Source organism: Mustela putorius, unplaced genomic scaffold (assembly GCF_011764305.1).
Source record: "Mustela putorius furo isolate JIRA1106 unplaced genomic scaffold, ASM1176430v1.1 tig00003898_pilon_pilon_pilon, whole genome shotgun sequence".
Classification (NCBI taxonomy): Eukaryota; Metazoa; Chordata; class Mammalia; order Carnivora; family Mustelidae; genus Mustela; species Mustela putorius.
The window spans coordinates 5,373,536-5,391,120 of NW_025422047.1; the positions used below are offsets into that span (position 1 = coordinate 5,373,536).

Consider the following 17,585-nt stretch of genomic DNA (forward strand, 5'->3'; position numbering starts at 1 on the left):
CAAACACACACACACACACACGCACTCCCGCTGTACATGCAGCTAGGGGACTGCAGCAGTGCAACCAGAGGGACAGCAGGCGGAGCTCTCTTTGTACGGTCCCTCCCTCTAACCCCCACCAACTAAAAATGAACTCATGCCAGTTCCATTCTTCGCTCTGCAAGGAAAACACAGACACACACACACACACGGCAAAACAGAGCAGCCTCTAACACACACACATACGCACACACGCGGCAAAACAGAGCAGCCTCCAATTTCCTCCTTGACCACCCTGTCATTCTAGCCTCCTCGTTCTAACAACCCAGATATTCCAAAGCGAGTAACGGGGTGTAACGGGGAGTAACGCGCCGCAACAATGCAACCTCCCAAGCAGCTCCCCGTGCAGCTCACACCCCCGCCCCCTTTCGCGGCGTGCCAAGAGTTTGGAGCGCGCGCACGCACACCGAACACGGTGCCTGGCGTATCCCTCCGCCTCCCTCCTCCTTTCCCCACTCTGTGGCTCGACAACGATTTGGGAAATGAAGGGAGGAGGGAACTACTTTCCTGAAACTTGCTATGCTGCACACGACTTCGAGTTGCAGTGATTCGCCCGGAGGCCGCAGCTTTTAGCCCTACTCACACGCCCTCACAGCCCGGGTACTGCGCTCGGCAACCGCACCCCGCGTCCGCTCTGGCCCCCGGGGGAGGCAGGCGGCCGGGAGAAGTCGCCAGGGACTACTTCGCCTCCTTCTCCCTTGGGCGCCCCCGGTTCGGGCAGCGGCGGCGGCGGCGGAAGGAGCGGGCGGCGTGAGCGCTTCCGCCGCCCCCCTCACGGCTCCCCTCTGGCGGGTGTGAGGAGCTGGCCCGCCGAGCTGCCGGTGGGCACCGGCTGGTGGGGGACCTGCGTCCGCTCTCCTCGCTCTCCCGCTGCCTCCCGGGACCCTGTCTCCTGAGTACGCCTGCTCTTCTCCGACCCGGGTGGGGGAGATCGGCTTGCCTGCCCTGGCCTCACACGCTCCCCGCCGCCCCCTCCTCCCCCTCCTGGAGGCGTCCCGGCTGGAGCGTGTCTGGAGGAATCCGCCGCCGCGAGGCCCCTCGCCCCGGTCCTGCTCGTGGCTGAGGACCGCCCCGGCCGCCTCTCGGCGCTAAGCGGGCAGCCGGCGGCGAGGTGGGAGATGGTGGGGTGGGCTCCGGCAGGACCGCGCCGCCGCCGCCGCCTGGAGCCTGGGCTCGGCACCCTCCCGCCGGCCCCCACCGAACGGATCTCTGCTTCCTCCTCGCCGCATCCCTGAGGGAAGCGCCGCCTCTGCTCCCGGGTTCTCCGCCCGCCCGCTCCTTCCTGGCCGGACCCCGCCGCGCTCCACCCCGGTGGCGGGAGGAGCAGCTCTCCAGTCAGCCTTCGCAGCCCCTCTGCCCTTTTTCCTTTCCACCCACCCTCCTTGGCCTCCTCGGATCCCTGGGCTGGGCGCTGAGGCGGAGGAAGAGGCTGGGGTCGCCACGGCGGAGGTTGTTGCCGCCACCCCCCTGCGGGGGTGGCCGGGGTTCCCGGCTGGGGGGGCACCGTTCCGGGTGAGGCATCCACCATGGTGAGGCCCCTGAGCCGCTGCACCCGCGCCCCCCCGGCCGCCGCTGCCTCCTGCCCCTCGGTGCTGCTGCTGCTCCTCCGCCTGCTGTTGCTCCTCCATCTCCAGATCGGATCGCGGTGAGGGAAAGATGAGCGAGGAGACGGCGACTTCTGACAACGAGTAAGCGCCTCATTGATCTTGATTAGTAGCCCCCCCCCCCCCATCCTTCCGACCCCTCTGAGACTTGGGTGCCGGAAAGCTTGCAAGCTTGGAGAGTTCGGTGCATCTTGTTCTGGAGATAACATTTGATTTCTTTAGCCATTTAATGGCAGTCCCCCCCCGCCCCCCTTGCGCGTTCAGTTGCTTACTTCTGGGGGAGGGTATTGAGTGTTGGGGTGGGATGGCAATTGTACGCCTATGAGATGGACTAATGTGGACGGATGGTGGCGGGGTAGAAATTACTTGTTTGCCTCGAAGACCCCTGGCCTGCTCTTTTTCACTTTAGCCTACCAGTCCATATACCCTGAATATTATCCTGCTTCTTTTATAGCTATTTTACTTGGAAACTAATGTGTGGGAGCACCTCCTGCAGCAAACTGCTCTTGAATCTTAATTCGATGAGTCAGTGACTCTTAAATACCGATTAAACCTCCCCCCTCCCCCCTTTTAAACTTATGACCTGTAAGCTTCATGTAGAAAATGGAACTAGGGAAACATTTTTAGAATTTAATAACGAAGGACACCTGGAGTGTGGGAGACATTGAACTGTTACGTTTTACCTTTGCGAATGCTGGGCATGCTTTTATCAGGGGCATAGAAGAATATTGAATGTTAATTTTTATCCTTCGGCTGTATTGAGAAACACCGTTTACCCTGGTTTAACAGTATTTACATTGCCGAATGTGTTGATGACTTCATTCATTAACTTCTAGAGTGTCGTGGTTTAAGTTTGTGTTTATTTGGGCGGTTCGTTTTCCAAACGAAATATGTTGCCTTTTAAATATTTTGCTTCAAGGTAACGGCTGCCTGCAAGAATAATGGTGCGGTAACAGTTTTTACGGAGACCGGATTTAATTTCGTGCAGAATATTTGCGTCCGTTCTCTTGTAATTAAGCTCAAGTTTTGTTTATCTTTGGAGGATTGGAAAGAGTTAAGAGAGTTAGGACTAGTCCTAGGATGCATTCCTTTAAATAAAGTGCATTCCTCGAGTCAGACCTTTTTCAGAGAACTTTAAAATCCAAAGCCTAGGCCTGTTTAACATAAAATAGCTTGAGAAATGCCAAACAGCGTTTCTCCTGAAACCTCCACCCCCCCCAACCCCCAACACACTCTTCTGATGAGCGGGTGTGGGAGAAGGTAGATTGCTGCAGTGTCAGTGCAGTCTAGAAGCAGAAGTGGCCGCCATGTTCTCTCTCTTTTTGTGAATCGCCCTCATTTGCATAGCACACTCTTCATTCATAAAAAAATAATTAAACATCCATCACCTTGGACATCTTGAAAGGATTTCCCAGGACAAAGATTCAAAGCCTGACTGTCTGTCTTCTTATAGATTTTCGAGATCAGGAAGTAAGGAGAATTACAAGTTATAGGTTAAATTCAAAAACATACGCACACACAAACAACTACCTCTATTCTCAGAATGTTGACACAGTTATGTGGGAAATATCAGTTCGGGGAGGTGCTGGGATCACGTGATCGCCTCCATTCATAAAATACCTGGCTGTCCATTCACAGTGCAGTGCACTGTCTCACTGCCTTCCGCAGATTAGACCTACTTTGAGAGAGATCAAGAAGTATCTCAGATAACACTTAGTTAGGGGAAAAACTGCTAAAAATCCTGAACGGAAGGACGATAATTTTTACTGGTATCTTTTAAGAAAGTAGACTGGATCAAATGTCAAATTCTGTTTTAGAGATGGGAAAAGACAAATTACCATATTTAAAGTAAAATGTTAATATTTTCTCTCTGGATGCATCTAATAGAAAAATGAGGGAAGGTGAATTGACACATGCATAAAATACATTGTTTCTAAATAGACTTTTTCTAATACTTGTGGGCAGATTAAGGATGCAGGTTTTTCATTAGTGATATTGGTGGATGATACTGCTCTTACACTGAGAATCAGTAAACAATTCCCAGTACTTTTAATCCCAAAGATGTTGGGATTTGAGACACCAAAAGGCAAGTTGAGAGGGTTGCCTTTTTTTTAAACTCAAAAAAATTAAAAGTTTTTGATATAGGTCACCTTGGAGATTACCTCATTCACTGAGACCTTTAGAATTCTGTTTTTTTTTTCACAAATTTCTCCTGCATTATTAAAAAGTTATTCCCCAGGGCTTTGTTATGTTAGTTTTGGTAGAACAGTAAAAAGTATTTTAGCATATGTATTTTTTAATGAGATGTTATGGGGACAAACTCTTGGAGGTTTTATTTAAAAAAAATTTTTTTTAAATTTTAGGAAACGATGTGTTTATCTGGTAATCAGTTTTATTAGAGCCAACATTGTTCATTAGCTAAGCCACAAAGTGTGAACTCCTTTGGAATGTAGTTTTTATTCCAATAATTTATCTTATCTTTACTATATAAATGGTAATTTATTACTTTAATAGAGGTAATTTATTACTTATAGTTGTATATAATAAGAAACAACAAAAGATATATATATATATATATATATGTGTTATGGCAGACACACTTAAAGCCTCAGCATAGTAAAATTCCCCCATAATATGGATTTTATCTGGGCCTTTCATATATATATTTTTTACCTTCATTTTCCTTTTTTAGGAGCCATAATCAGTAGGAATTTAATTACATTAGAGACTGTTCTTAACACTTAAATGTTATTCACCTGATTTCAACTTTTTAAAGACTGAAAATCACCCAATATTTTGGGAAACCAGTAACTTTTTCTAGGTAACCATTGTGGAAAAATCCAGTAAGGCCTTTAGAGGCCTCATTTTGAAATCCTCTAATACATACTATATTACTTGAAATTAGAGTTTGGTGTGGAGAGATAGCTCTCAAAAGTTGATTGTGAGTGTATATTTAACCAATAATTAATGAAGGATCTATTATATGTAAGACTTTATCTTATGCAGTGCCAAATTTGGGGAAGGGTTTGTAAAAGTCTGCTTTTCTTTTCCATCCTTCAGTAATAACTGGAACTAACTTAAAGAGTCAATTAAAAAAAAATCCTTCTTGCAAAAGTAGTAATTTACGATAATGTACAAAATAGTCCTTAAAGGGAGTAAGTAATAATAATTTATTTGTGTATTTGTTTCTCAGATAACAAGTCTTAACATTTGATATACTGTAATCAAACCTTTCCAGTGATGTTGATGATGAATCCTTTTTATTTATTGGCTTTTTACTATGTACCATGCACTATGATGGCTTTTTTCTGTATTATTTTATGTACATACATGTATACTTTTTTTTAAAACATTTTATTTATTTATTTGACAGAGACAAAGAGAGAGGGAACCCAAGCAACGGGAGTGGGAGAGGGAGAATCGGGGGAGTGGTGGAGATAGAAGCAGACAATGTAAGGCTAGATCCCAGGACCCTGGGATGGTGACCGAGTGGAAGGCAGAAGGCAGATGCTTAACGGATGACTGAGCCACTCAGGCGTTCCCCCCAGAACATAGTTTTTAATGGCATAGTTTTTATGTTCAGTATATAACATACATTAGTTTTAACCAGGCTACTATCGTTGGATATTCTGTTATTACTGAACAGTGCTGCATTTGATCCTTAGCTCTGTCATCATCCAAATCTTACTCTTTCCTTAAGATAGTCTAGGAATGGAGTTAAAGAAGATGTAAATTTTAAGTTTTTTCTGCTATATTGCTCTCTAGAAAGGAAAAATTCACATGACAGTGCTTATGTTTTGAAATATGTGTCCAGTTCTCTTTGAAAACATTTTTGCCAAATTTAAAGGTGGAAATGAAATCCTTTTCCTATTTTTAAAATGCCCTGGGTGGTAAAATAAAATTGATTTTAAAAACCCCAAAACTAAAACAAAACAAAACAAAACAAAACAAAAAAACCCCCAAACCCCAAAACTTGTTAGGTTTTGGGCAACCAGACTGTTTTTAAATATCATGTTATGAATAGAATTAAAGTGATCATACAAAAGGCTTTTGCAGATAATTTACATAACTTTTAACTAGTTTCTATGTAGTATGGTGTAACATAAAGAGCATTGGACTTGGAATTGGGAGATCCCTTTCTGTCCTAGCTGTCACTAATTATTCTGTGATTCTGGACAAGTGCAGCATCTGTGGGTCTCAGTTTGCTCATTTCATTTGAGCAATTTGAACTAAGCATCATTAGAGGTCCTTCTTGTACTAAATTACCCTGAAATAATTTAGTGATAGACAAACATATGTATTTGTTAATGATTTTTTTGATTAATTTTATTATGTTGTTTTTGACATATTTAAGCAAATGAAAGTCTTCCAGTAGAGATCTGGTAGGATACTGAAGTAAAAGCATGAATTTTGAAGGGCCAAGGTAAAAAATTTGGAGACAATTAGTACATTCATAATCTTTTTTTTTTTTTTAAGAGTTTTATTTATTTGTTTGACAGATCACAAGTAGGGAGAGAGGCAGGCAGAGAGAGAGAGGAGGAAGCAGGCTCCCCACTGAGCAGAGAGCCCGACTCGGGGCTCCATCCCAGGACCCTGGCTGGGATCATGACCTGAGCCGAAGGCAGAGGCTTTAACCCACTGAGCCACCCAGGTGCCCCCATTCGTAATCTTTTAAGACTTTATTATTTTGGGCTTAATAGCCACATGTCTTTGATAATGTATATACCTCACATGTAGAGAACTTTGTACTGTTTTTTTTTTCTTTTAAAAACTATGGCCCCTGGATGAATAAGTGAGCAAAAGACTATTGGGCTTAAACCAACTTGAGTAGTTCTAAAAGGAATATACTACTTTTAGTAGTTCTAAAAGGAATATATTCTAAAAGGAATAACAAGAGACCAGCTCTCTCATGCTTTACTTACTGGCTAAGAAGTGTCAAAAGTCTTTTCATTTGGTTATTCATATTAATCATATTAACCTAAGACTAAGGGATAATTTTACCCATAATTAGTTTAAGAAGTTAACTCAGATAATGAGTTTTTTCATTCTTTGATAGTTAGATTTAATTCACTATTTATGACAAGTTTTATGTCTGAGCTGCATCTCATTTTATTTTATTTTAAAGATTTTATTTATTTATTTGATAGAGATCACAAGTAGACAGAGGCAGGCAGAGAGAGAGAGAGAGAGGAGGAAGCAGGCTCCCTGACCAGCAGAGAGCCCCATGCGGGGCTTGATCCCTGGACCCTGGGATCATGACCTGAGCCAGAGGCACAGGCTTTAACCCACTGAGCCACTCAGGTGCCCCTGCATCTCATTTTAGAGTTGACAGCCAAAGTCATTACAGATCCCTGAGATGTTTTTATGGCACTCAGTATGGTTTGAGATGAAAAAGAGCTCTTCATGTATTTTTGTTTAAATGTAGTTCATTATTTTTGTTAAAACATAGTTCATTAGTAATGGATTTTAGACCGAGTTATTAAATTGCTTCAGACATAGGGTTCTTAGAATTAAGAGTGTTTTTGCTAATCTCTAATTGAAATTTGTTTACATTCATAATTGACAGAATTTCCAACAAACCATAGCAGCATTAGAGATACTTGTGAGAGCAGTTAGTTTCCTAGGGCTGCTGTAATGTAAAAAAGTACCACAAAATGGATAGCTTAAAACAACAGAAATCCATTGTTTCAATTTTGGAGACTGAAAGTCGAATATCAAGGTGTTGGCAGGGCCACGTTCCTATTAAACCAGTAGGGGAATCCTTCCTTATTCTGGCTTTTGGTGGTTGATGGCAGTCTGGCATTTTTTGGCTTGCAGCTGCCTGATTGCATTTCCTGCCTTCATCATCACATGATGTTCTGCCTGTGTGTCTCTGTGTCTTCAAGCGGCCATGTGATACCAGTCTTATTGGATTAGGAGCCGCCTCTACTCCAGTATGACCCCCTCTAAATAAATTACACTTGTAGTGACCTTATTTCCAAGTAAGGTCATGTTCTGAGGTAGAGGGTTTGAACACAACATATATTTTTTTAGAGGGATACTATTCAACCTATAACACCAATAAGTCAGATTTTTTTCCTTATGGTTCAGTTGCTGTTCATTTGTTACAGATTTATTGAAATAGTGCTTTGAGTCATTGTAGGGACGGCTTGCAGGGTCATTCAGAAGAACATGTGACTCTTCATCTCAGGGTTGTGAGTTTAAGCCCCCTTTTGGGTATAAAGCTTACTTAAAAATAAATAAATAAATAAATGGAGTTACAGTTATTAAACCATTGGTAGAGCTTATGTGTATCTTAATAAAGCATGGCTATTGCTGTGTCAAAATTAAAAATATTTTGATAGCTATTTCAGTATAATTGATTCTTTTGTAATCCTATGTATTTTGTTTTAGGCCTTTAATATTATTCTGAGAAGGGGGCCATAGCCTTCAGTCAGTCAAAGAAGACTTGACACAAAAGGTTAAAATCTTCTGCTATAGACAAGAGGCTGAACTCAAAGATAGAGTTTATAAAATTGGAAGATTAAGCAACATGAATAGTTAAAGGAACAAGTCCAACGTAACAGCTCATAGTTCCAAAACAGATCATGGAGGAGAGGAAATACTCAGAGATAATGGCTGAGAATTTTCAAGAAGTAGCAAATCAAACCCAATTCAGTGAACTAAATACGAAACAAAGCTTCATAGTCAGACTGGGTTTATCTTGAGACTGCATTAATGGATCAACATAAGAAAATTGATGTATTTTTATCACATATAAAGATTAAGGAAGAGAAATAATACAGTCTTAAATGCCAGAAGTGCAGTGTTGTCATTCAGTCTCTGTTCATAATATGGAACTAAATGTTTATAATTTATAGATTTATAGTATATGTTCATAAATGTAGATTTATAGTACTTTTCTACTTCCTAGAATTTTACACTTAATATATATATATATATATATATATATTTTAGATTTTATTTATTTATTTAACAGAGATCACAAATAGGCAGAGAGGCAGGCAAAGAGAGAAGAGGAAGCAGGCTCCCCGCTCAGCAGAGAGTCCGATGGTGGGGCTTGATCCCAGGACCCTGGGATCATGACCTGAGCCAAAGGCAGAAGTTTTAACCCACTGAGCCACCCAGGCACCCCTAGATTTAATATTTCTCATTTAAAAAGATGGTATTGGGTTTGGTCAACTTTAGGATAGCTTTTAGTATAAGAGTTGTGGCATAAAGTCACCAAACTTTTTTTGTTGTTGTGAATTACATTGACTTTGTGAGTTTGGAGTTAGGGGTCAGTTTTGGGTTTGCACTCTTAATGAAATGTAAAAGCATTTCAGAATTTTGGTTGCTTGAATTATATGGATTTTTTTAGTTTTTTTCAGGACAGATACCATTAGTAACTTTCTCTTCAAGAATTTCAGTGCAGTGACATTTGAGTGGCTTCTAGGTACTTCCACTTTTCCTTAGCCCTGGAGATACAAAGATAGGTAAAACCTGATAACTGCTTTCACTATCCAGCAAGGGAACTAGATCCTTCTGAAATGTGATGTGTGTTCTGTATATGAAGTTCTTCAAGGCTTAAGGAGAAAGTGATTATTCCTGGCTGCGGATGGCAGTGTGGGAGTTGTGTGAAGGAAGGCTTCAGAAAAGGTCAAATTTTAGGAGCTGGCCAGAGATAAGGATGATGGAAAGGGAAGGGCATTTCAAGAAAGGAGGGGAAAACAAAACAAGAACAAGCATGAAATGGGAAATGAAAAGTTAGGAGAAAAGTAATAATTTTTTGGATATACTTATTTGCAGGAGTGGTGGGGGAGAACATTATGTAAAAAACTAATGATGTACTGTACTTTGGTTAATTGAATTAAAAAAAAAAAAGACTGTTGGAGGCGTTTGTGAGAAGTCTAGATTTATGCTTAAGTTTTGTCAGCAACCTTGGGGCAAGGGTGATGGCTAGCCCTGGAGCATGACCCCCACAAGATGAATGTGAAAGAAGCTGCTGAAATTCAGTTTTTGTTTTCTCTTCTTCTGCCCCCACCCCTCTTCTCCTATCCTACCCTCTCCTGTCTTGTCATGTCCTTAGTAGGCTCCATACCCAGGCAGGAGCCCAGTATGGGGCTCAAACTCACCACCTTGAGATCTAGACCTGAGCCAGTGGGGCACCTCGATGCCTGAGAGGGTTAAGTGTCTGGGGCTCAGGTCATGATCCCAGGGTCCTGGGGTCCAGCCCTACATCCTCCCTACATCAGCTCTCTGGAGCCTGCTTCTCCCTCTCCTCCCTTGGCCTGCTCCTCCCCGTTTGTGTTTGTGCTTGTGCTTGTGATTATGCATGCGTTCTCACTCTCTGTCAAAAAAAAAAAAAAAACAACCCCAAAAAACAAAACCTGAGCTGAGATCAAGAGTAGGGTGCTCAACCAACTGAGCCACACAGGTGCCCCGAAAGTCAGTCGGTCTTGACAAGATGAAAAAATTTATTTTAATTGGTCAGCGATGATATTTTTGAACAGGGTCCTCATTAATCCTTCAGACAGTGCACTGATTTCAGAGAAAAGTTGTTCTTTGAGCTACCCTTCCTCACCCCCAACTGCAAGTCGTAGGTCAGTAAGGATACTTAATGAGAAGTACCAGCTTAAGTCTTTTCATGTAGGCAGTGCAGAACTACTCATTTAAGTGAGGCAGCGATCCCAGATTTGTGTAAAAAGCTGAATGCTGGGATTCATTTGGGCAGTTGATTGGAGGGAGAAGATGAACTACAGTTGATGAGGAAGATATAATAACCAAGTCAGAACAGCAGGAAATAGTGCATTTGAAACTGTTGAGGATAAGTTTGTGGGGCAGTTCAGATGGCCAGATGATTACTTGACTGGATGTGAAGGGATGAGTAGGAAGAGTGTGGGATGACTTCAGCATTTTAAATTTGGGCCTCTTGGTGCTTTTAAATGAAGTGGAAAGAGGCAGAGGTTTTTATTGGGAAAACATCTCAGTTTTGGCCTTTTAAAACTTGCCTACCTCTAAGCATCAAGGTAGAAGATGTCTCATAAGGTGTATTAAATATAGATTTGGTATTCCAAAGAAGGTTGAGAGGGTAGAGTTAGAGGTGATGTCTTTGACATATGTAATAGTTGAACCAGGGGTAAATTGCCCAAGAAGAATATTTTAGTAGTGGGAAGATGAATGGTGAGAAACAGCAATGTTTTTAAGAGACAAAAGACAGAAAATTCTTTTTTTTTTCTTTTTTAAAAGATTTTATTTATTTATTTGAGAGAGGAAAAGAGAGCCTGAAAGGGGAGAAGCAGACTCCCCAAGGAGGTAGGAGATGTAAGACTTGATCCTGGAACTCCAGGATCATGACCTGAGCCGAAGGCAGTGGATTAACCAACTGAGCCACCCTGGCATCCCAAGATAGAAAATGCTTGATAGGTAGGAGAGTTTGGAGGAAGAGTATTAAAGACAAAATAGGAAGTAATGAAGTAGAGACAGAAAAGAGTACGGCTATACACATTCAGGGGAAAATTGGGAGTTGAGATTATTGTTGAGGTGATGCAAGAAAGAGAAAAAACATTTACAGAAGGCTTGGGTAAAAGGTAGAACAAAGTCTAGGAAAGAGAAGTCTCTCAGACTTTGTTATTGTTTGTCATATGCTGTGCTAGATTTAATCCTAATGACCCATGTGAGCTAAGTATTATCCATACTTTACAGAGGAGATAACTGAGACTTAAGAGTGGTTTAGTAACTTGCCCACAGCCACAAAAGGGAGTAAGTGGTAGAATTGAGATCCAAATGCATTGTGTTTGTACCATACCATATGCCAGTATGTATGCCAGTCAGACTTGATTTTAAAGAAAAAAGTGAGGTTGGAGTGATACATAGACACAAAGAACTGATGGCTGTTTTAAGGGACTGGAAGTTTTGGTAAAGTTAAAGAGCATGTAGAAGTGGGAAAAATTGAAAAATAGATATTGATCAGAAAAGATAGACTCCAGAGTAATGATAGATGAGAGAATATTAAGGTAGAAAAGGTTGTTGCAATAGAGGAGCCAGGATCTGCTAGGATATTTATAGAAAAAGGTTAATATTGGGGTGCCTGGGTGGCTCAGTGGGTTAAAGCCTCTGCCTTCGCCTCAGGTCATGATCTCAGGGTCCTGGGATCGAGCCCCACATCAGGCTCTCTGCTCAGCAGGGAGCCTGCTTCCCTCTCTCTCTCTCTCTCTCTCTCTCTCTGCCTGCCTCTCTGCCTACTTGTGATCTCTGTCAAATAAATAAGTAAATAAATCTTTAAAAAAAAAAAAGAAAAAGGTTAATATGGCTGTTTAAGTTGTTAGGTTGGGTGGTATCAGGAGTTGAGGTGGAAAGTAATCTTGAGGCAGCACCAATGTGTTTAATGTGTGTGTGGATTGAGTGACTTAGAGTGCAAGTATGAATGCTGACGTCTGCTTCTACTATTTGAAGAGACTGGAATAAAGGTTTTAGAATTGGAGGTTGAAGATGGAGGGTGCCAGTGGAAGGAGGGCAAGAGAGGGAAAGGTTTAGCTGTGGGAAGAGTTGAGAGTATTGGAAATGATAGGATCTCATGTAGTAAGGGTCTTATCCTGAATAAGGACGTTGGGAACTAGGGATGTTGGGAGTTAGAGAAAGGAAGATAGACATGTGAATAAATTAACCAGATTTGGATTTTAATGAGAGAACGTTAAGGTTTTCTGAGAGGCTAACCAAGATATTGACTGATACTGTAGGGTTTTATCCAGATACCTTATACTGTCTTTGGGAGAAGGTTTTGTATTTTTGTAATCAGAAAGTCCTTTTCAAAACAAAATTCACTAAAATTACAATTTTGTGATTAACTTGGGTCCTGCAGTTACTGGTGACTGCCTCATTAAGACTTTGGCAAATCACATAACATGTCTTTGTGCTTGATTCTCCATCTGTAAAACCAGGATAATATGTCACTACTTCAAGGGATGTTAAAGTAAACCTCCTCCTCCCCCCAACATTTTTTTTGATTAGAGATAAGAGGATATTAAAAAGAACTTCTAGTTCTTGAGAAGAAAGGTACTATGTTCATGAAATAATCAGTGCTCAATTTCATTTAGCCTAAGGTAGGGTTACTTTTAAAAAGGGATTACTGGGGCGCCTGAGTGGCTCAGTGGGTTAAAGCCTGTGCCTTCCACTTGGGTCATGATCCCAGGATCCTGGGATCAAGCCCCAGAGCCCCACATCGGGCTCTCTGCTCAGCAGGGAGCCTGCTTCCTCCTATCTCTCTGCCTACTTGTGATCTCTGTCTGTCAAATCAATAAATAAAATCTTAAAAATATATATATAATTTTTTCCAGGAGGAAACAATTTTTCCAGGAGGTCAATAATCCTTTTTTATTTTTTTTTTAAGATTTTATTTATTGATTTGACAGAGATCACAAGTAGGCAGAGAGGCAGACAGAGAGGAAAGGAAACAGGCTCCCTGCTCTGAATTTAGTCTGTTAAGTTTAATTTGGGCAGCTAAAGGTCTGTAAACATAATGTTCTTTTTAGTCACCAACAACATTGGCAGAGAGCCCAATGTGGGGCTCGATCCCAGGACCCTGAGATCATGACCTGAGCCAAAGACAGAGGCTTTAACCCACTGAGCCACCCAGGCACCCTGAAAAATTGTATTTCAAATTAAATGTTAAAGAAGGAGCTTTTTGAAAGAACTTAAAATCTAAAAATTCCAACAAGCAAAAAATAACAAATCTATGTTGTGAGTATTTTCTTTTATGTTCTGATCAAAAAATGAGAGAAGAGGTAGCTAGATTAGTTAACTAGTGTTGGCCAAGATATAAGGCAAAGACCTGACTCCAGCCAGTTTTTTATTTGATACTTAATACAACTAATTACATAAGGAGTATATTTCTAGAGCTTATTAATTAAAGCAATTTTTAATACATGAGTATATTTTGGAAGTATAAATAGCTTTGACATCTCTCTGTCCATTTCAGTGGAAAAAGTTCTCCTTCTCAGAAAAATAGCATCCCATGGAAGATATAAAATCTACTTTTGTGAGAGAGAAGGTAGAGAGGAAGATTTTTTCGGCTTATTAAAGATGTAGACATTTACTTTTTTGCAGCTATAATCAAACTTAAGATTTCTACCTAATAGGTGAGATGGGCTAAATCTGTTAGCAGTTCATTGCTCTGAATTTAGTCTGTTAAGTTTAATTTGGGCAGCTAAAGGTCTGTAAACATAATGTTCTTTTTAGTCACCAACAACTAAAGCAAAAATCTGTTTATATTTTCATGTAGCCTTATTAGCTTATTAATCTGAAACTAATTTATTAATAAAAATAGTTGCTTTAGATACATAATTACTGAAACTTGATTTAGAAAGGAATTTGAAGGTGTCTATGAATCAAACTCTTAAATGAACATAAATCAGGAACTTAAAAATATGATGAAAATTATATGTACTTTTTCTCTTGAGAATTATTTAATCCAAAAACCCAAACTTCATTAACTTAGTAAAAGTTGAGAACATATACCAGATAACTTTAATAAGTATATCAAATTAAGGTATTCTTCAACTCCCTATTTTGAACACTTTAAAAAGGGAAGAGAGAGGGGCGCCTGGGTGGCTCAGTGGGTTAAGCCGCTGCCTTCGGCTCAGGTCATGATCTCAAGGTCCTGGGATCGAGCCCTGCATCCGGCTCTCTGCTTGGCTGGGAGCCTGCTTTCCCTCTCTCTCTCTCTCTCTCTCTGCCTGCCTCTCTGCCTACTTGTGATCTCTCTGTCAAATAAATGAATAAAATCTTAAAAAAAAAAAAGTAGTTTGACTTATAATTACTGGATAACTTTGAGTCCCATTTTTGCATTTATCCTGTCTCAAATAGATTTAACTAGATAGTAGGAAGAAAATAGTGAAACTGAGCTGAATCCTTGTAATTGACTAGTATGGTCTGAATATTCATCTTCCTGGGAGTCCATGTTGACATCCTAACCCTCAAAGATGATATTAGGAGGTGGGGCCTTTGGCAGGAGCTTACATCTTTTTTTTTTTTTTTTTTTATTTGACGCAGAGAGAGAGATCACAAGTAGGCAGAGAGGCAGGCAGAGACAGGGGGGGAGCAGGCTCCCTGCCCAGCAGAGAGCCTGGTGCAGCGCTGGATCCCAGGACCCTGGGATCATGACCTGAGCCGAAGGCAGAGGCCCAACCCACTGAGCCACCCAGGAGCTTAAATCTTGAGCTTGGAGCCCTTGTGCCTTCCCAGTTCCAAGACTCCATAGAGAGGCTTTGGAGAGATCCTAGCCCCTTCTGCCATGTCAGGGCACAAGCAAAAAGGCTTCCGCTATGAACTAGGAAGAAGACCCTGAGCCGACTATGCTGGCGCCTTATCTAGGACTTCCCAGGCTCCAGAACTCTTAAGCAAATTTCTCTTGTTTGTAAGCTATCCAGTCTGTGGAGTTTCGTTGTAGAAGCCTGAATGGATTAAGATACTGACTTTTCTTTGTTTGGGTGAGGACAAGGAACAAGAATTACCTCAAAGAATGAAGGAAAGAAAAAAAAAAGCACAATTTTCAGTTGCTTTTAGTTTCATACATACAGTTTTTACTTGTTTTAACAGTATATGTACAAATGTTTATTCATTTTCACCTAATATACTAAGAATTTTCATACTTATGCATAGTTTTTTTAGTAATATAATTTTAATGTTTGTAATATTTCATCTAGTTGTACTGTATGTTTACACAGCCATTATCTTATTCATGAAAACTTGGTTTCCAACTCTTTGCCTTAATAAGTAAATAACATTGTAATGAGCTATTTTTTTTTTACATGTAATTGCTTTTTTCTTTTCAATTAATTTCTTAGGATGAATTTACAGGAGAGCAATAAATATGTCAAAGAATATTAAGTTTTTAAAAATTTTGTTATGAATTGCTGCTTCCAAAAATTCACATTTTTTTTAGTATTGTAGATTATTTATAAATGAAATTCATTCTCAGACTTCTTAGATTCCATTTTTTTTTTTTAGTATCTTGCAGTTTTTTTATATAGCTCCCAGCCCATAATTAAGTGACAGCTAATATTTGAGTGATTACCAGCATCATCTTAAAATTATCTTGTGGATTTAGTCTTCAACAGCAACTATTTCAACATTGTTATAATTACTGTGCTTCCATTTACAAAGATGAGGAAATGGAGGCTTAGCAAAAAGTTAAAGAACTTGACAAAGATTATATAGCTGGTAAAGACTCCAGAGCATGTACCCCTGAAACAGGCTTTTAAACTTTTGACTGTGACAGTCATAAGTACATAATACATGCATTCATATGCAAACATCATTTCATAGATCAACTTAGACACACTGCGATGGCACAAGAGGATTTTTGTATTTTTTTTTTTTTAATTGAGATATAGTGGACAAACTTTGTTAATACATTAATTTCAGGTGTACAGCATAGTGATTTAACAATTCTGTATGTTATGTCATGCTCACCACAAGTGTAGCGACCATCTTTCATCCTGCTCTGCTATTATAATACCACTGACTAGATTCCCTATACTGTACCTATCATCCCTGTGACTTAGTCATTCTGAAACTGCAAGCTTGTACCTCCCGCTCCCCTTTATCCCTGGGCCCATTCCTATTCTGTATAAAAGCATAATGCTGGTCAAGACTTTGTAGTTAAAAATCCCCTCTTCTGGGGACGCCTGGGTGGCTCAGTGGGTTAAAGCCTCTGCCTTTGGCTCAGGTCATGGTCCCAGGGTCCTGGGATCGAGCCCTGCATCGGGCTCTCTGCTCAGCAGGGAGCCTGCCCCCCCATCTCTACCTGCCTCTGCCTAGTTGTGATCTCTCTCTCTGTCAAATAAATAAATAAAATCTTTAAAAAAAAAAAAATTCCCTCTTCTGAACTACAGTGTGTAAGGGATGTTGTACTCCAAGGATGCTTCTATTGGTACTAAAGATTTACATTTATGTTCAGTTTATTATTTCATGAAAATAAGAGATAATATTGGAAGCATAGAATCCTCAGGGGAGTGCATTTCAAGGTCGAGTTGTGAGGAATTTCAGGGGAATTCAGATTTGAATTGCTGTAGCTCAATTATAGATAATATGTGTTACATCCTTGCTTCTCACATTTCTTCACTGAAGGGTTCCAAATGGTAAGGGAATGCATCCCAAAGCAGTCTTAAAAAGGTATAAAATTATTTTGAAATCTAGCAATCGATTTCAAAGATTTATGTAAATCTTACATTTTAATCAGTACTATAGTCGCATTTCCTGTATGAAATGCTTCTAATTATTTATATTAGATGGAAAGCTTTTTAACTATCATATCTTTGCATATTTATATCCTGTGCCATTATGTGTCTAGCTCATGTGGCACATTCCTGGGAGGAAGTATATTCTGGTGAGAGGCAGCATTTGAGGTACATCAGCGTGTTGCTCCTGGGTGGAGGGCATGATTATATCCTGTAATTATAGTGGCTGCCATTTTCAAACGAGTAGGGAACCTTTGGATCCAGGAAAAATTAATAAAAACTTTCTGAAATACAAAAACAATATACACTGTGGGAAACTGGGAAGACAATGGGAAATTACCCATTGAAAAATTTTCTTTTCTGCACTTATTTATAGTAGAAGTATTATAAAGGCAACAATATGTAGAAGTGATCTTAACTTTAAAAAAATGTTTCTATAAAAATATTAGGTAGATTATACAGTTTATATAGACAGTGAATTACCTGTATTAGGAAGAACAAAATTTTGCTAATTGGCACTCTAAAAATATGCAAAGCTGCATAGAAAGAAAAGAAAACTCAGATTCTGGTCTCAGTTTTACTATTTACCTATGTGACTTAGATGTTTTAGTGTCTGTGCTAATGAGCACAGTTATCTTTCCCTGTCCATAAATACTTCTTCATGAAAAATGTAAATAAATAGATGAGTTTTAATTTACTTGGGAAAAGGAGGGTTTTCTAGAGG

General features: G+C 40.3%; 2 protein-coding genes across 2 annotated transcripts in view; one reads left to right on the top strand and one right to left on the bottom strand.

Moving 5' to 3' along the window:
- Positions 1–811: 811 nt before the first annotated feature.
- LOC106005614 (basic salivary proline-rich protein 3) lies at positions 812–1,567 on the bottom strand. The gene has a single exon (XM_013055357.1). The coding sequence runs from the start codon at positions 1,565–1,567 to the stop codon at positions 812–814; it is 756 nt and encodes a 251-aa protein (XP_012910811.1).
- SPRED1 (sprouty related EVH1 domain containing 1) overlaps positions 1,514–17,585 on the top strand; it is a 111,610-nt gene continuing 95,538 nt past the window's right edge. Inside the window, exon 1 of the mRNA XM_004751073.3 lies at positions 1,514–1,727. Coding sequence (XP_004751130.1) covers positions 1,696–1,727 — 32 coding nt within the window. The 5' untranslated portion in view covers positions 1,514–1,695. The remainder of the gene's footprint in view (positions 1,728–17,585) is intronic.